Source organism: Podarcis gaigeae (assembly GCF_964106915.1).
Source record: "Podarcis gaigeae genome assembly, chromosome: 14".
NCBI lineage: Eukaryota > Metazoa > Chordata > Lepidosauria > Squamata > Lacertidae > Podarcis > Podarcis gaigeae.
Window position 1 is genome coordinate 34,517,461 of NC_139690.1, and position 13,713 is coordinate 34,531,173.

General features: G+C 47.1%; 1 protein-coding gene across 1 annotated transcript in view; it reads right to left on the minus strand.

Moving 5' to 3' along the window:
• Positions 1–1,031: 1,031 nt before the first annotated feature.
• The window catches only part of WDR90 (WD repeat domain 90), a 41,142-nt gene continuing 28,460 nt past the window's right edge, over positions 1,032–13,713 (minus strand). The window contains exons 31-43 of the mRNA XM_083710795.1: positions 13,235–13,356; positions 12,681–12,840; positions 11,740–11,930; positions 10,661–10,829; positions 9,979–10,090; positions 8,774–8,945; positions 8,307–8,429; positions 7,967–8,147; positions 7,159–7,289; positions 5,653–5,796; positions 5,026–5,145; positions 3,507–3,591; positions 1,032–2,133 (exon numbers count right to left, since the gene is read on the minus strand). Coding sequence (XP_083566921.1) covers positions 1,946–2,133; positions 3,507–3,591; positions 5,026–5,145; positions 5,653–5,796; positions 7,159–7,289; positions 7,967–8,147; positions 8,307–8,429; positions 8,774–8,945; positions 9,979–10,090; positions 10,661–10,829; positions 11,740–11,930; positions 12,681–12,840; positions 13,235–13,356 — 1,898 coding nt within the window. The 3' untranslated portion in view covers positions 1,032–1,945. The remainder of the gene's footprint in view (positions 2,134–3,506; positions 3,592–5,025; positions 5,146–5,652; positions 5,797–7,158; positions 7,290–7,966; positions 8,148–8,306; positions 8,430–8,773; positions 8,946–9,978; positions 10,091–10,660; positions 10,830–11,739; positions 11,931–12,680; positions 12,841–13,234; positions 13,357–13,713) is intronic.

The following is a 13,713-nucleotide window of genomic DNA, read 5'->3' on the forward strand; positions in this document are numbered from 1 at the left end:
TGACTAGCTGCAAGAGGGTGCCAAGACTTGACATTGTTTCCAGATGCATAGTGACAAGAGTCTCGTCCATTTTTACATGGTCCCCAGATACCTTAAAGCCTACATACAAAACTGGAACTCTACAAAGGTTCAAATGCACGAAAATACTACTTTATTTTAGATCAAAATTTAAAAAACATCTTACTAAAAACTTCCATCTTACTATAAATTACAAACAAAAACTCTAGCAATGTAGTTATGTGTTAAGGCCACATTTGAGATACAGTAGTGGAAATATTAATTGTTTCACTGCCTGGTTTATGAGCAATTCCATTTCTATCAGCTTTGCACCTCAGAAGCAAGCTATTGCCCAATCATCTGTGGATTCTAAAAAAACACTAACATTTGCAAAATCTGAATAAAAAAAACACTCTAGAACATCCCTGATAATACTCCTTAAAAATATCTTTCTTTCTGAAAAAAGAAAGGCAAATTTGTGCTCACAAAGTTTACACTCAGTGTTTATCCTTATCATGGTCATGGCTGATTTTTGTGTGTGATTTTATATGTTTTGCCACTGTATTTGCTGAGAGAATACAGCAAACTGCTGGAGTTTGTGTGTGTGTGTGTGTGTAATCCCTTCTGGTTCTCATACAGTCAACAGAAAACTTAGTAAAGAGAACCATAAAATCAAAATTTAGTATTGGGACAGATGAGCGAGGAATAATGAACCCATTTCGGTCTCTCTTTTTGGGGGGAGAGGGAGTAATGTTCAATGTGTACACATTCTTAATGCTAAGAATCAAGAAACTCATCCTAATCCATATGTACAGCAAAATCGCATTTTATACACATTTAACTTGCGTGATTTGAACCTTACGCAGTTGAAAGCCACCCAGTTGAAATCAGACAAATTGCTTGCGCCCTTGATGGGAGAGCTTAAAAGCTCCTTTTGCATAAGGTTTTCCTGGCCCAGAAAGAGCTTTTAAGCTCTCATACTTGCTTACTGGGTTCTGGGAAGTTCTTGTGGGAGAATGGTTTGAGTATATGTGTTTTTGCGTATATGCGCCAGTCCCGGAACATTACCCCGTGCAAGACGCAATTGTACTGTAATACATAACAAGTTACAGTTGGGTATAACAAGCGCAACTAATATATAGTAAAAAAATAGAACAAGATCATCTCTTCTTCAGCATTTCAAAATGACATTCTGGAAGAGTATCTAAATGACCACCGCTGCTCTTCATGAGGGGCTGGGCTATTTCTGAGTGACCACTGACCATCCTTCAACCTCAAGGGGGTCAAGGAAGTGTGAAAATGCTGGTGTGTTGGAGCCTGTTCCTGAGCAGCTTAGGTCAGTCCTAGAACCTTCCCATTCAGAAAATGTGGATGAGCATATGCCCTGCTTGCTTGAGAAGTGGCTGTTATCAGATACCTGCATTGATGCCCACTGCATCCAACAGGAAAGAGGGCAACAGACATCCCCATAAAATCCAGACATCAACCTACAGCTTGCCTGCCCCAAATTTCGGGAGCTCTGATCAAGCTAGCTCTCCTACCATGGTGAAAAAGGAGATAAGACAGCCAGAACGTAGGAAAATGTAGGAAAGGGGGACTCCTTCCCGTCCTCCATCCCAATAGGAAGAAGAGGGGTGTGATTGACAGGTAAGGGGCTTATATGCTTAAATGGAGAAGCACATGTGGAAGAGGGGGGGTGGCGTTGCCGTTTTGTGCTCCCAATCCCTGCAGGCTCTGGCTAATCACCACTGACCATTTTCACTTCCTGGAATGTCAAATGGAGATCATGGAATGGTCCAGCCTGGCCCCAATGGGAATGGTCCAATGGCTGTGCAGCTCCTGGGCATTTTTGATTGCTGAACTCAGAAACAGGAGGCTGGAGCTGGTGCACAGCATTGGGATGGGGAGCTTTCAGGGCTGTGAGGTAGCAACCATGCTTGCACCCTATTCAACTGGTGATGGAACCTGCTTTCTGCGTTCCTCTGCTGTGGACCTCCCACACCAGGATCTCATTATAGGAAGCTGTGAAGAGGCGTTTCCCAGACGGGGTAAACCGGCAGAGGTACACAGCATCATCGTGGCCCAGGTAGTCTCTCTCGGCCTTCTTTGGGTGCTCGATCAGCCTCAACATGCGCTCTGCAGGGCAGACAAAGCCACAGGCTAAGAAAACATCCTTTTATAAATCAAGGACAGTGCCATTCTGCATTTGAGGGATGTGTACATGTGTAAAAATCATCTGCCCAAGAATGTCAGTCAGGGTTGGCGTCAGGATTTCCAAGTTCCCCAGACAATAAATCATCAGGGTGCCCTGCCCTCAGGGGGGCAGAGACATTAATAAAGAGCACCCAGGAATCTTCTGACCAGATGACTCATGCAAGTAAGGCTACATTGCTCTGAAGGTTTTTTTTACCAGCCATATGAAATTGGTCATTAGAAAGTTGGAAAGTTTTGCTAGCTTCCTTGGACCTCTTCGGTGGGCTCCCTGTGGGCTTTTAGGCAAAGCCGACTGCCCTACTTTCTGCTCCCTGAAGGTGAGAATGATCTCAAGTTTCTAGGCTTAGAACGTATGCTCAAAAGCGTGAGAATAACACTCAGCACCAATGAAGTCTCCTGCAAGTCCATCCCTATGCACAACTGGATGGCTTTAAAAAAGGATTAGAGAAATTCATGGAGGCTATCAGTGGCTACCAGCCATGATGACCTTGTTCTACCTCCACTGCCTGAGGCAGGACACCTCTGAGTACCCAGGACTCCTAGGTGGGGAGAGTGCTGCTGCACTCAGGTCCTGTTTGTGAACTGCCCATGTGCACCTGGTAGGCTTCTGTGAGAACAGAATGCAGGACTCTTCTTACGTTCTCACAAGTGCCCCACCTGTCTGACAGGTGAGAACACTTCTGCTGGGCACTGGAAACACAAAAGGGGAATGCTCCATGCTAGAGCATCTGCCTTGCATGCAGGAAGCCCCAGGTTCATTCCCTGGCATCTCTAGGTAGAGAAACTCCCAGTCTGAAAGCTTAAGAGTGCTGCTACCAGTCAGTGTAGACAATACTGAACTAGATGAACCAATGATCTGACTCAGGATAAGGAAGCTTCCTATGTTCAGTGCTGTATTTCCAATGCAGGCGGCAACTACACCACCCTTGACAGCCATCCAGCTTCAACTTAACTACTTTCATCACAGGAGAGCCCCATCACCTTCTGATGCAGCCTGAAGTGCCATAGATATTTAAGTAGAGCATATGCTTTGCATTCATAGAGGTCCCAGGCTCAGTCCCTGGCAGCTTCTCCAGGTAGGGCAGGGGGGAAACCTCGTATCTGAAACGCTGAAGAGCTGCTGGCCAGTCAGTGTAGCAATACTGAGCAAGATGGACAAATGACCTGACTCCATGTGAGGCTGTCTCCTATGTTCCTATGCAAGGTTACTTGGCTCGTTCCATACACAGGACTGCCTTCCCAGAGGTCTTCAGACACTACCCGCGCCTGCCCACTGGAGTCTTCTGAATACCCACCACTGAAGCCAACGGCTATAATGCAGGCAGCAGGAGACAAGCTTAGCGACGTGGCAAAGTATGGCAAGGGAATCTTCTCTATGACCTGCACACAAGCGAGAGGAAAAGTCCCAAAGTGTTAGAATCTATTGCAAAATGACGAGGAGGTGTTATTTTTGCAGTGTGGAAAAGGCTGCTTATTTTCCATCCCAATACACACCAGGAAGGCATAGGAGGAGAAACTTCTCCTTGCAGGCATTTTTGAACAGAAAAATGTCCAAATTAACAAAGGAATGCACCCCCTGTAAGTGTGGGCTTGCAATAAATGTTGCAATCTGCTCTAAGATTCTCCTGCAGAAGTGATGGCTTCTTCCGTTTTGCAGAGTCAAATTGCAGCATCTTGCAGAGGGCACAAAAGGTGGAACCCATTAGGCTGGGCAATTTGACTCTGCAAAACGGACTCACTTCTGCAGGAGAATCTTAGGCATTTGAGAAAATGCAAAAGAAAGGAAAAAGGATGGGGAGAGTGTTAACCACTCTAGATATAAGTTGAGTGGTCTATTGAGAAAATGGAGCAATCCATGGGTTGCTCTGTCCTGCTCCATTTCAGCTGCAGTTGGGGCATCCAATCCTGCTCAAGTCTGGGGGGGGGGGGCAGGAGGCTGGAAGTTATACAGCCTCCAAATCTGTTGAACTGCAGTGACCTGCTACATCTCGACTTCCTTGGCGCTGCTTTGCTTTTCAGTCAAACTCTATGAGCTAAATAGAACAAGGAGAAGCTCCCTGTAACATTTCTCGTGCTAGGGCATGTGGCATTTTTGAGACTAAAGGCAGGGGGCTACAAGTCTTCATGCTTCTCCCACAAAGGAGAAGGGTCATGGCTCAGTGGCATAACATCTGTCTTACACGTGGAAGGTTCAAAATTCAATCCTTGGTATCTCCAAGGGAGAGACTCCTGCCTGAAACCTTGGAAAGTCACTGCCAGTCAGTGTAGACAGTAATGGATCAATCATCTGACTCAGTATAAGGCAGCTTCCTATGTTCACCAAACCACAAACACCTAGAGACTCAGGCAAATAGCCGAAATTTCCTGTGTATGTGAGTTTTGCATATATAACAATCATCCCCTGCAGCCGCAGTCTGAAACATATGAAACTACATTTTGTTGTTTGCTGGTCTTTCTAGCTCAGCACTGTCTACACTGACTGGCAGCAGCTCTCCAGGATCTCAGACTGAGGTTCTCTCTCAGCCCTACCTGGAGATGCTGGGGACTGAATCTGGAACCCTCTGCATGCAAAACAGATGCTCTAACACTGAGCGACAACTCTCATATGATGTCAAGTTTCCACTTGTCTAGTGGAACAGCTATCAGAGCTAAAATAGACCCAGAACAAAGATTAAGGGAAGCATGCCAACAGAAGGTGACCCACCACCAAGTCCACGGCTGAGCCAATAACATTAGGCTCATTGGTCAGATGCAATTCCAGCAGTCCTGCTGGTAGAACACACAAGATCTCAGACAAGCCAAGATATGAGGCACCTGTTTCTGTTGCAGGCTGTAGAAGAGGATCTCCTTCTGCAATCCAAAGCCTGTATAAGCAATCATGCTCCTATCCCAGGGGCAAAATGCTGCTAGGCTGGGAGGCAGAGGGTTGGGTACCTGGAGGGGAAAGGCAAAAGCATGAATGACAAGGCAGGTTTGGAGCTAACCAACCTCCAGTTCAGGGCTAGCACAAAGTTAATGGAATCTGAACAATTATTTCTTCTGGGGTGTGGAGTGGAGCACTTTCCCCTCTTCAAAATCTGGAAGCTGCAGCCAGAAACCCTTCTACGCATTTAGTGCAAACTAAACCTGCCATTTGACTATGTAGCTCTTTTCCACAAAAAATGAGGAAATAGAAACTAGTCCTTTATTTAAAGCCAAAATTCTACAGATTCTTTGTGACCACGGTTTTCTAGATCTCCTGAGCTACACAGCTAGCCTCGTCCTATATATTCATTTGGCAAATGCCAAGAAGACACTCAATCTGCTCTTGCTTCTCCCTTGTAAAATTTTCCAGCCTCGGGAAATTTTAAACAAGCAACGCTACAAAACACACCACATGCTGAAAAGCTTATTGCTCAGCTCATCAGCAGAGGACTGGAGGTTACAGCAAGATATCCTCACCTCGGGACCTGTAGGAGCTGGGAAGCTTAGCCAGTCAATGAGCTCACATTTGTCCTTCATCCAGTCAGAGACCCAGACACTGACACGTCGGTCGTCACTTGCAGCCAACCAGAGATCATCACCTTCAACGCCAAGTTCTAGGTGCTAGAGGACAGGATACCAAAATGACAACGGCTCTTGTTTTACACATCTGTCCTCTGAAAGTGCTGGTGCAGGGCATGATGACATACCATTGTAAGGTAAAGGTAAAGGGACCCCGACCATTAGGTCCAGTCACGACCAACTCTGGGATTGCGGCACTCATCTCGCTTTATTGGCCAAGGGAGCCAGCGTACAGCTTCCAGGTCATGTGGCCAGCATGACTAAGCCGCTTCTGGAGAACCAGAGCAGCGCACGGAAACGCCGCTACCTTCCCGCCGGAGTGGTACCTATTTATCTACTTGTACTTTGATGTGCTTTCAAACTGCTAGGTTGGCAGGAGCAGGGACCGAGCAACGGGAGCTCACCCCCTCACGGGGATTCGAACCGCCAACCTTCTGATTGGCAAGTCCTAGGCTCTGTGGTTTAACCCACAGTGCCACCCATGTCCCTACATACCATTGTACGGATAAGTAAAACAAGGGCTCAGTATAAATCCAGAGTGTGTTTGTGTCTTGAGGACTAGCCACCCTACCGCTGCTGAGTACATAATGTGCAATAAACGTAAGTAGGGAACAAGAGAAAGCATTAGGGGCACAGAACTGGCTACATATGAAATAATAATACAATTGGAAAATAGTACGAGATTGGTTAAAATGGTATACTCTATTTTTAGACTTTCTCTACTGAAGGTTTTCCAAATCATAAGCATAAAGGCCTAAATTACTTGGAGAACAAATACTTGGAAGGAATGTCTTTCCCGATACCAACTGGCCCATGATTCAAGAGCTGCAAGGGAGGCCCTTGTGTTGCCTTGTTGCTGCATGTAGTAAACTGCACAGTGATGCACAGTAGGATCTTCTCAGCAGTGGCACCCTGTTTATGGAATGCTCTCCCTTCTGACAGCACAGTCACTGTTTATTGTTCAGTGCCAGCTGAATAAATACCTCTTTGCTAGCCTGCTGTGCTGTGCCAACTGGTTTAGGAATTTGTCATCAAATGTTTTTACATTTCATACTGCATTTTCCCCCCCTGATTTGAACTGAATTGTTGAGTCTTACACATGAATCTTAGTGGTTGAATTCTTGCCTGGAGTGAGACAAACCAATAGCCCGAGTCTGGATGTAATGGGAAGACAAACCATGGCTGCAACAGCAGGACGGAGAAAGGAGTGCAGCGCCTGGAACCTTTGTTCAGTGAAACCACACATTTGCTCATTCACGCTAAGTCATGGTTTGGCTTTGTGTTATGTGCAAACTGGGTCAAAGTGGATTACAGCACAGATTCAATTAAAAATCAAATGCTGAACATCCATTGATCTGCCAGTGAGGAAAGGTTGTTCGGACGTCACACAGATTTCCATCTCACCTGCTTTCTTGTGCAGTGGATAACATTGATAGGAGAGGATCGGTGGTCAGTCAGGACACGAATGGTCATCCCCGTGCGTGGACTACTGACAGCCATCATCCCATCCTTGCCTCCAGACAAGATGATTTCCCCTAGAGAGTGAACAGAGCACAAAGAAGAGGGGAAAGAGACTCTGAGGTTGCCATCAGGGGTTGGGTGATTTCATCTGCCTTGCCCCACCCTCCAGCCCTAGGAGCCGTCAGAAGGAAGCTGCTTAATGGATACTTGAATCCACTCACTGTGTGTTTACTTAAAAGCTTACGTATGTTAAATGAGCTGTTGATTGTTATTATTAATTTTTAGTGACACCTGAGCAGTGCTTTTTATTATTTTGACAATGTAATAATCATAAATAAATAAGAATAAAAATGTGCATCCCATCACTGAGACCATTCCATTGTAACTATCCAACCTTCCAAGATTTCAACACCTCTTGCGATGGTTGGACCCCTTTCCATTTTAACAGTACAAATTCTACAAACACTCTCCATATCACCTCAAAATCATTTCTCCTGCATATTCCCCATCTTACCTTAATGGCACATGTTAATTTATCATTAATAGCTATATCCCACACCTCTTTATACCATTCTTCCATTTTATATTCTGCTTGCCCCTTCCACTTCCTAACTATAATAATGCGTGCAGCTGTCAATAAATTTGTGAGCAAGTCCTTCAAAGCCTGCGAATCTTCCACCCCATTGCAAATTGATAATAATGCAGTGCTTTTCGGGGCAAGATTTGATGTTGGCATCTAACAAGGTCCTACCGTCTGCAGAGTATCCAAGCGCAGTTACAGCCACGGTGTGGGGGTGCATCTTGAGTTCCATCTCTGTCCGGGAAACGCTGAACACCCGGATGGTGCCATCGCTGTACCCTGCCACAATATGCTGGCTTTCTTCCCCACTGACAGTGGTGGCCACTGGGCTCCACGCCAGGCAGAGGGAACTCTAGGGGGGAGTAAGGAACATATTGGGAACCATTGGTTCTTTCAGGCACAACACCACAAATATGAAACTTCTGGGCTAGGAGGTTATGCCATCAAAAGAGTCACTCATCTCTAGTGAATTCTAGGGTGTTGTGAGACTGCATTTCATCTCGGCAATTACCTGATTGAGCACTTGAAACTGCACCACCAGCTCCAGGCTGGCAAGGGACCAAACTCTCACGCTGCCATCCTCTCCACAGGTAGCACAGTGAGACTCTCCAGGGCTGAAGGCCACCTCGCTAACCTGCAGTGGCAACAGAGAGGATTGAAGAAGAAGAAGAAGAAGAAGAAGAAGAAGAAGAAGAAGAAGAAGAAGAGGAATATGGTTTTGATATCCCGCTTTATCACTACCCAAAGGAGTCTCAAAGCGGCTAATATTCTCCTTTCCCTTCCTCCCCCACAACAAACACTCTGTGAGGTGAGTGAAGCTGAGAGACTTCAAAGAAGTGTGACTAGCCCAAGGTCACCCAGCAGCTGCATGTGGAGGACTGGGGACGCAAACCCAGTTCACCAGATTATGAAGCTTTGATAAACTTCCAAGAAGAGTGGTCTCTTTACCATCAAGGAACGGCTTACAAAACCTCTTACCTGGTTCTTGTGCCCACTAATCAGCCGGATACTGGTGTTGTCTGCCCAGCTGACGTACCACAACGTCCCTGCCGTCGTGCCAACAATGCCCATATCCATACAGTCGTCGAAGGCGGCACTTACAATGGTTCCATCCAGGGTCATTTCCTGTTCCAAAAGGACTGAGCTAGATCTACAGGGAGAAAAAAGCAGAACAATAGATCACACTCTACCTGGGCTTCAGAGAAGGGGTGGGGAGCCTGCTTCAGTCTGAGGGCCACATTCCCTTCTAGGCATCCACCCAAGGGCCACATGCCAGTGGTGGGCAAAGCCAGAGGCATGATGTGAATTTTGCCCTTGTACAGCAGGCTAGTTACTACACACACTCCAACTCTCCTCTGTGTTCTCCCATCCATACTAGGAAGAGGCATTCTCAGATTTCAAGGACACATTCCAGGCAGGTACAAACACTCTGGGTAAAAAGACAGTGGTGGAGCATTCCAAGTGCCAGAAAGAGGGGCTGGGGCTTATGGGAATTGCAGTCCAGAGCACCAGGTTAGGCAAGGCAACCCTAGATGCTCTGTTTACAATAAGGCCCATGTAAGAGCTATGTCTGTATTCAGCTCTTCAGACCATACAACGTGACTGTGCTAGAACTTTATCATGCAAAAAACACACACAAAAAACCACATGATGCCTAATATTCATTTGCAGACAAATCAGGAAAGACTCATTAAGCCACCTCAGTTAAGCAAAAAAGATTCTTTTGCCTTGGGAAAAGTCATTTCAAACACAAAATATTCTTCTTTAAAGAGTTTATCAAATATAACCACCTAGAAAAAACTGTGAAAGCACTTGCTGGTAAAAATATAAAGGAGCTGCCGCTCTCCAAAATCAAGAAATGGCTCATTAATCAAGCTTATCTTTTCTTGATGCTGGCCTGTGATCAGGGAACTGTTGGCTCTCCAGATGCTGATGAACTAAAAAAACCATTAGCTCCAACAACCATGGTCAGTGGACAAGGATGATGGGAGTTGTAGTTCAGCAATACGAGGCCGAAAGGCTCCCACCTCTCTGTGATCATGGAACTGATTTTTAAAATATGGATTGTTATTCTCCCCTCCACCCACCCACCCACCCACCCACCCAGTACAGGTTCCTAAGTGGACATCTGAAATATCACCTCTCTCTAGGGCTAAGCAAACCTGAGTCCGATGATGCATTACCTGGCACTGGAACCTTTTACTCTCAGCTCCTGAACCGCTGCCACTGACCACAGCTGAATTCTTTTGGTGTTGCTGCCGCTGACTAGCCTGTCTCTGTGACACTGCAGCACCCCTAGACAAGTCAAGCGTTTATTCTGGTTAATGGCTGGGTTTCCTCCTCTGGTGATGTCAGCACCATAGAGACATCCCTTCCAGAGATCTCTGACTATCCAAAGTGGAGCATTGAGGGTACAAACCACAAGACTCTTTTCTTCCAGCCTTTGATACTGCAGCTCCCACAGCCAATGACACAAACAACTTTGAAAAATCAGCAGCAGCTTGCCAGGGCGGCTGTGGGAGCTACAGCAGTGAGGGTTAAGGGGTGCTTTATGGGGGAAAATGACACAGACAACATAAAAAAAACACCTTAAATCCAGCCACAATCAATTCTAGCATCTGAGAATCAAAACTGGGCTGGGCCAAGGTGCTAAGACAAAGCCAGAACATTTCTCCAAGTAGCTTAGTACAGTCCACACTGACTGCCAGGGTTTCAGATAGGGCACATTCCCACCTGTATCTGAAGATGCCAGGGATTGACCCAAGACCTTCTGCATGCGAAGGAGATGCTCTTCCACTGAGCCATGCCCCTCCCCTGCTTCTCCTAAAAGCTTGGTTGTGTGAAGACAGCTGCCCAAAGACTCACCAATCTCCCCCTCAACAGCTTCCCATGTCATGAAACAACGATTCGTCTGCATGTCCCATGCACAGATCTGTCCCATGCTGGTCCCAGTGTACAGAAGGCAGCCGGCACTGTAGCACAATGAGGTCAGCTCCACTGGACCAATTGCATCAGGGACAGGGACTCTGTGAACCTGAAGTCAGAAGAAAAGTAGTGCCTTGGGAGCTGTTTATGTCCCCCCGCTGTCAGCCTTAAGGCTGAACTCCTAACCTTTTGACTCTACTCCTTTTCTGGGTCTCAAAAACATGGGTAGGGTGCCTGTTCCTGCCAAAAGACCAGATTCTCTTGTGGGTAAACATCTGGGGACCACATGTCATGAAGGGCCTGAGGCAAAAGTAGGTGGAGCAGCTATCCCAAACCTTGCAGTTTCTGCACACATTCACCCACCCACCCTTTCTATCCTCCATCTAGGTAAACAAGAGGCATTATCAGAGTTCAAGGATATATTCCAGTCAGTGAAGGATGTGGGCTTTGGAGGGTTTGTGTGGTCAGGGCAGAGTCCTGAGGGCCAGATTAGGAAGGCCACATTTGGTGTCCTTGCCTGAGGTGCCCCACTGTCAGGATGCTGTCAGCGGCTCCCAGCTGGTTGCCCAGGAGACAAGGAAAAGTTTCTTACAGCCCTTTTTTATTTCGGTCTTTACAGAGAGAGGCTATAGAACCCAGCCTCTTGGATAATGGTGTTGTACCGAGTGAATCTCCACCCCACCCCCAGCTCTCCCACTTCCTCATTTGTCATCCTCTTTGAGCTCTTCGCTCTCCTACTTTTAAGGCTCGCCAGGTTCTGGGAGAGGGAGGGTCTGGAATGCTTTCTAATGGCAACGTGTCAGCCAGGTTTTGCTCCGGTTCTCCCAGGATTTCCCAACTTCTCCCCTCATCTGCCTCAAACTCCCTCAAACTCCTGTTGTAAATCTATACTGTCTCCCTCTTCCTCCTCCCTAGAAGGGCCAGGATTGGGGGGGGGCAGTCTTCACCATTCCTCCTCTGCCCAATCCCTGACACCCACCCCTGCTGTGAAACACCAGAGTGTGACGCAGGTGAAGTACCTTGAGGGTAACGTCAGCTCCCTGTCGCTCCGTTAGCCAGAAGGTCACTGCTCCCTTCCCCACGCAGGCAAGGTGTCCCGCAGAAAGCGGACTAAAAGCGATTTCGTGGACTGGCTCCGAGACGCGAGTGGATGACATCAGCTCGTAAGTGTGGACGTTCCATAAGGCAATGACTCTGTCAATGTAGTCCCCTGGGAACCACCGAGTACACATTTCAGTGTGCAAAAACACATCAAAACGAACAAACCCTTGAACAATAAAAGCCAAGGTGCTGTTCAAACCATCTCTCCCAGCCCCACCCTAGCCTGGGGAAGAGAAGATTTGCAGCTGATTTGACTGCCATCTTCCAATAACTTCAGGGCTGTCACGTGAAAGATGGGGCAAGCTTGCTTTCGGCTGCTCCAGGGGGTAGGACCTGAACCAATGGGAGATTCTAACTAAACATCAGGAATAACTTTCTGAGGGTAAGAGCTGCTGGACAGTGGAATGGGCTACTTCGGAAGTAGGTGGACACACCTTCATTGGAGTTTTTTAAAGTGAGGCTGGCCATCTGTCAGGGAATCTTTAGCCGTGATTCCTGGGTTCCAGAGTTGGACTAGATGCCCCTTGGGATCCCTTCCAAACCTACAATTCTATACCTGGAGTTCAAGGATTGAACCTGGGACCTTCTGCATGCAAGGCAGGTGCTCTGCAGCTGTGCTGTGGCCCCTTTCCATTTCTGGCCTTGCTTTAAGGTGCCGCAGTAATTGTGGCAGCAGCTTGGTGCAGATTAAGTCATCTGCAGTGTGCAAATCCAGTATTTCTATAAACATGATTAACAGGCCTGTTTTATTTCAGTCTCATGTAGGAGATTTTCCTTTTCCTCTGGGAGAGAAATTCTAGGTCTTTCAACACGAGAAGCTCTCCCAATGCCCTGTGTACTCTTCACTCCTTATGCTCACCTAGAGTAGCAAGGAGGCAGTCATCCCGAGAGTACGCCATGGCTTGGACTTGGGTCTCGTGATGGAACAGAACCTTTTGGCAGGATCCATCCTGGACATTCCAGATGCGAATTTGGCAGCGAGACTCTCCATGACCCTGACCAGAGGCAGAAGCAAGGGCCTGCGGGGATATTAATTCATTCGTTTTATTAGTTAGCACTTTTCTTAACCTGCCCTTCTATTGACCTGGAGTGCAATCGGGGCAGCCAACAATACAAATCACTAAAGCAGCAGCAGAGCAAAGTGGCAGCCTGCTTTGCGTCAGGGGCATGAACAAATACCCAAATGGCAAACCAAAAGCTAAACACAGCCTAAGGCTCAGCGAAATGCTTGGCAAGCACATTCTTCCTCCTCCTGTCAGTGAGGAGAAAAGGGAGCAGAGCATTCATAGCCCACTGGCTGTTCAGAAGCGCTGTGCCTGTCGCCAGAAGTACCCACTGCATTAGAAGGAAAGCAGGTGGTTTGTGCTAGCTAGACCACCCAGATGTTCTTAATGGAAACAGGAATGTTTGTACCTGAGCATCATGGCTAACAGCTAATGTTGAAATCTCTTCAGGGTGACCAAGCCAATGCTTTTGGAATCCAGAGTGCAGGTCTTCGACAATGAGCAGACAGCCACAGCTGTAGGCAAAGAAACCTAAGGAGAGAGAAGAGATTGCATTCAGTGCTTGGAATTCTGCATGCAAAGGATGGGCAAAGCCACAAACCACCAAATGCAGTCAAGTTGGAAGTAGGAGCCTGTCTGGATCCACCATGTGAAAAAGCAAGCACCCTCTGAGTGTCCGCTGCCTAGCAGGCTTTTACCTTCCATTATCTCACTCAGCCAATTACTGCATCTCCCACGCTTCCAGGGAGTAATAGAATTATAGACTTGGAAGGGAACATAGGGGATGTCTAGTCTAACCTCCTGCGATGCAGGAATCTTTTGCCCAACATGGGGCTCAGACCCACGACCCTGAGATTAAGAGTCTCGTGCTCTACCAACTGAGCTAGA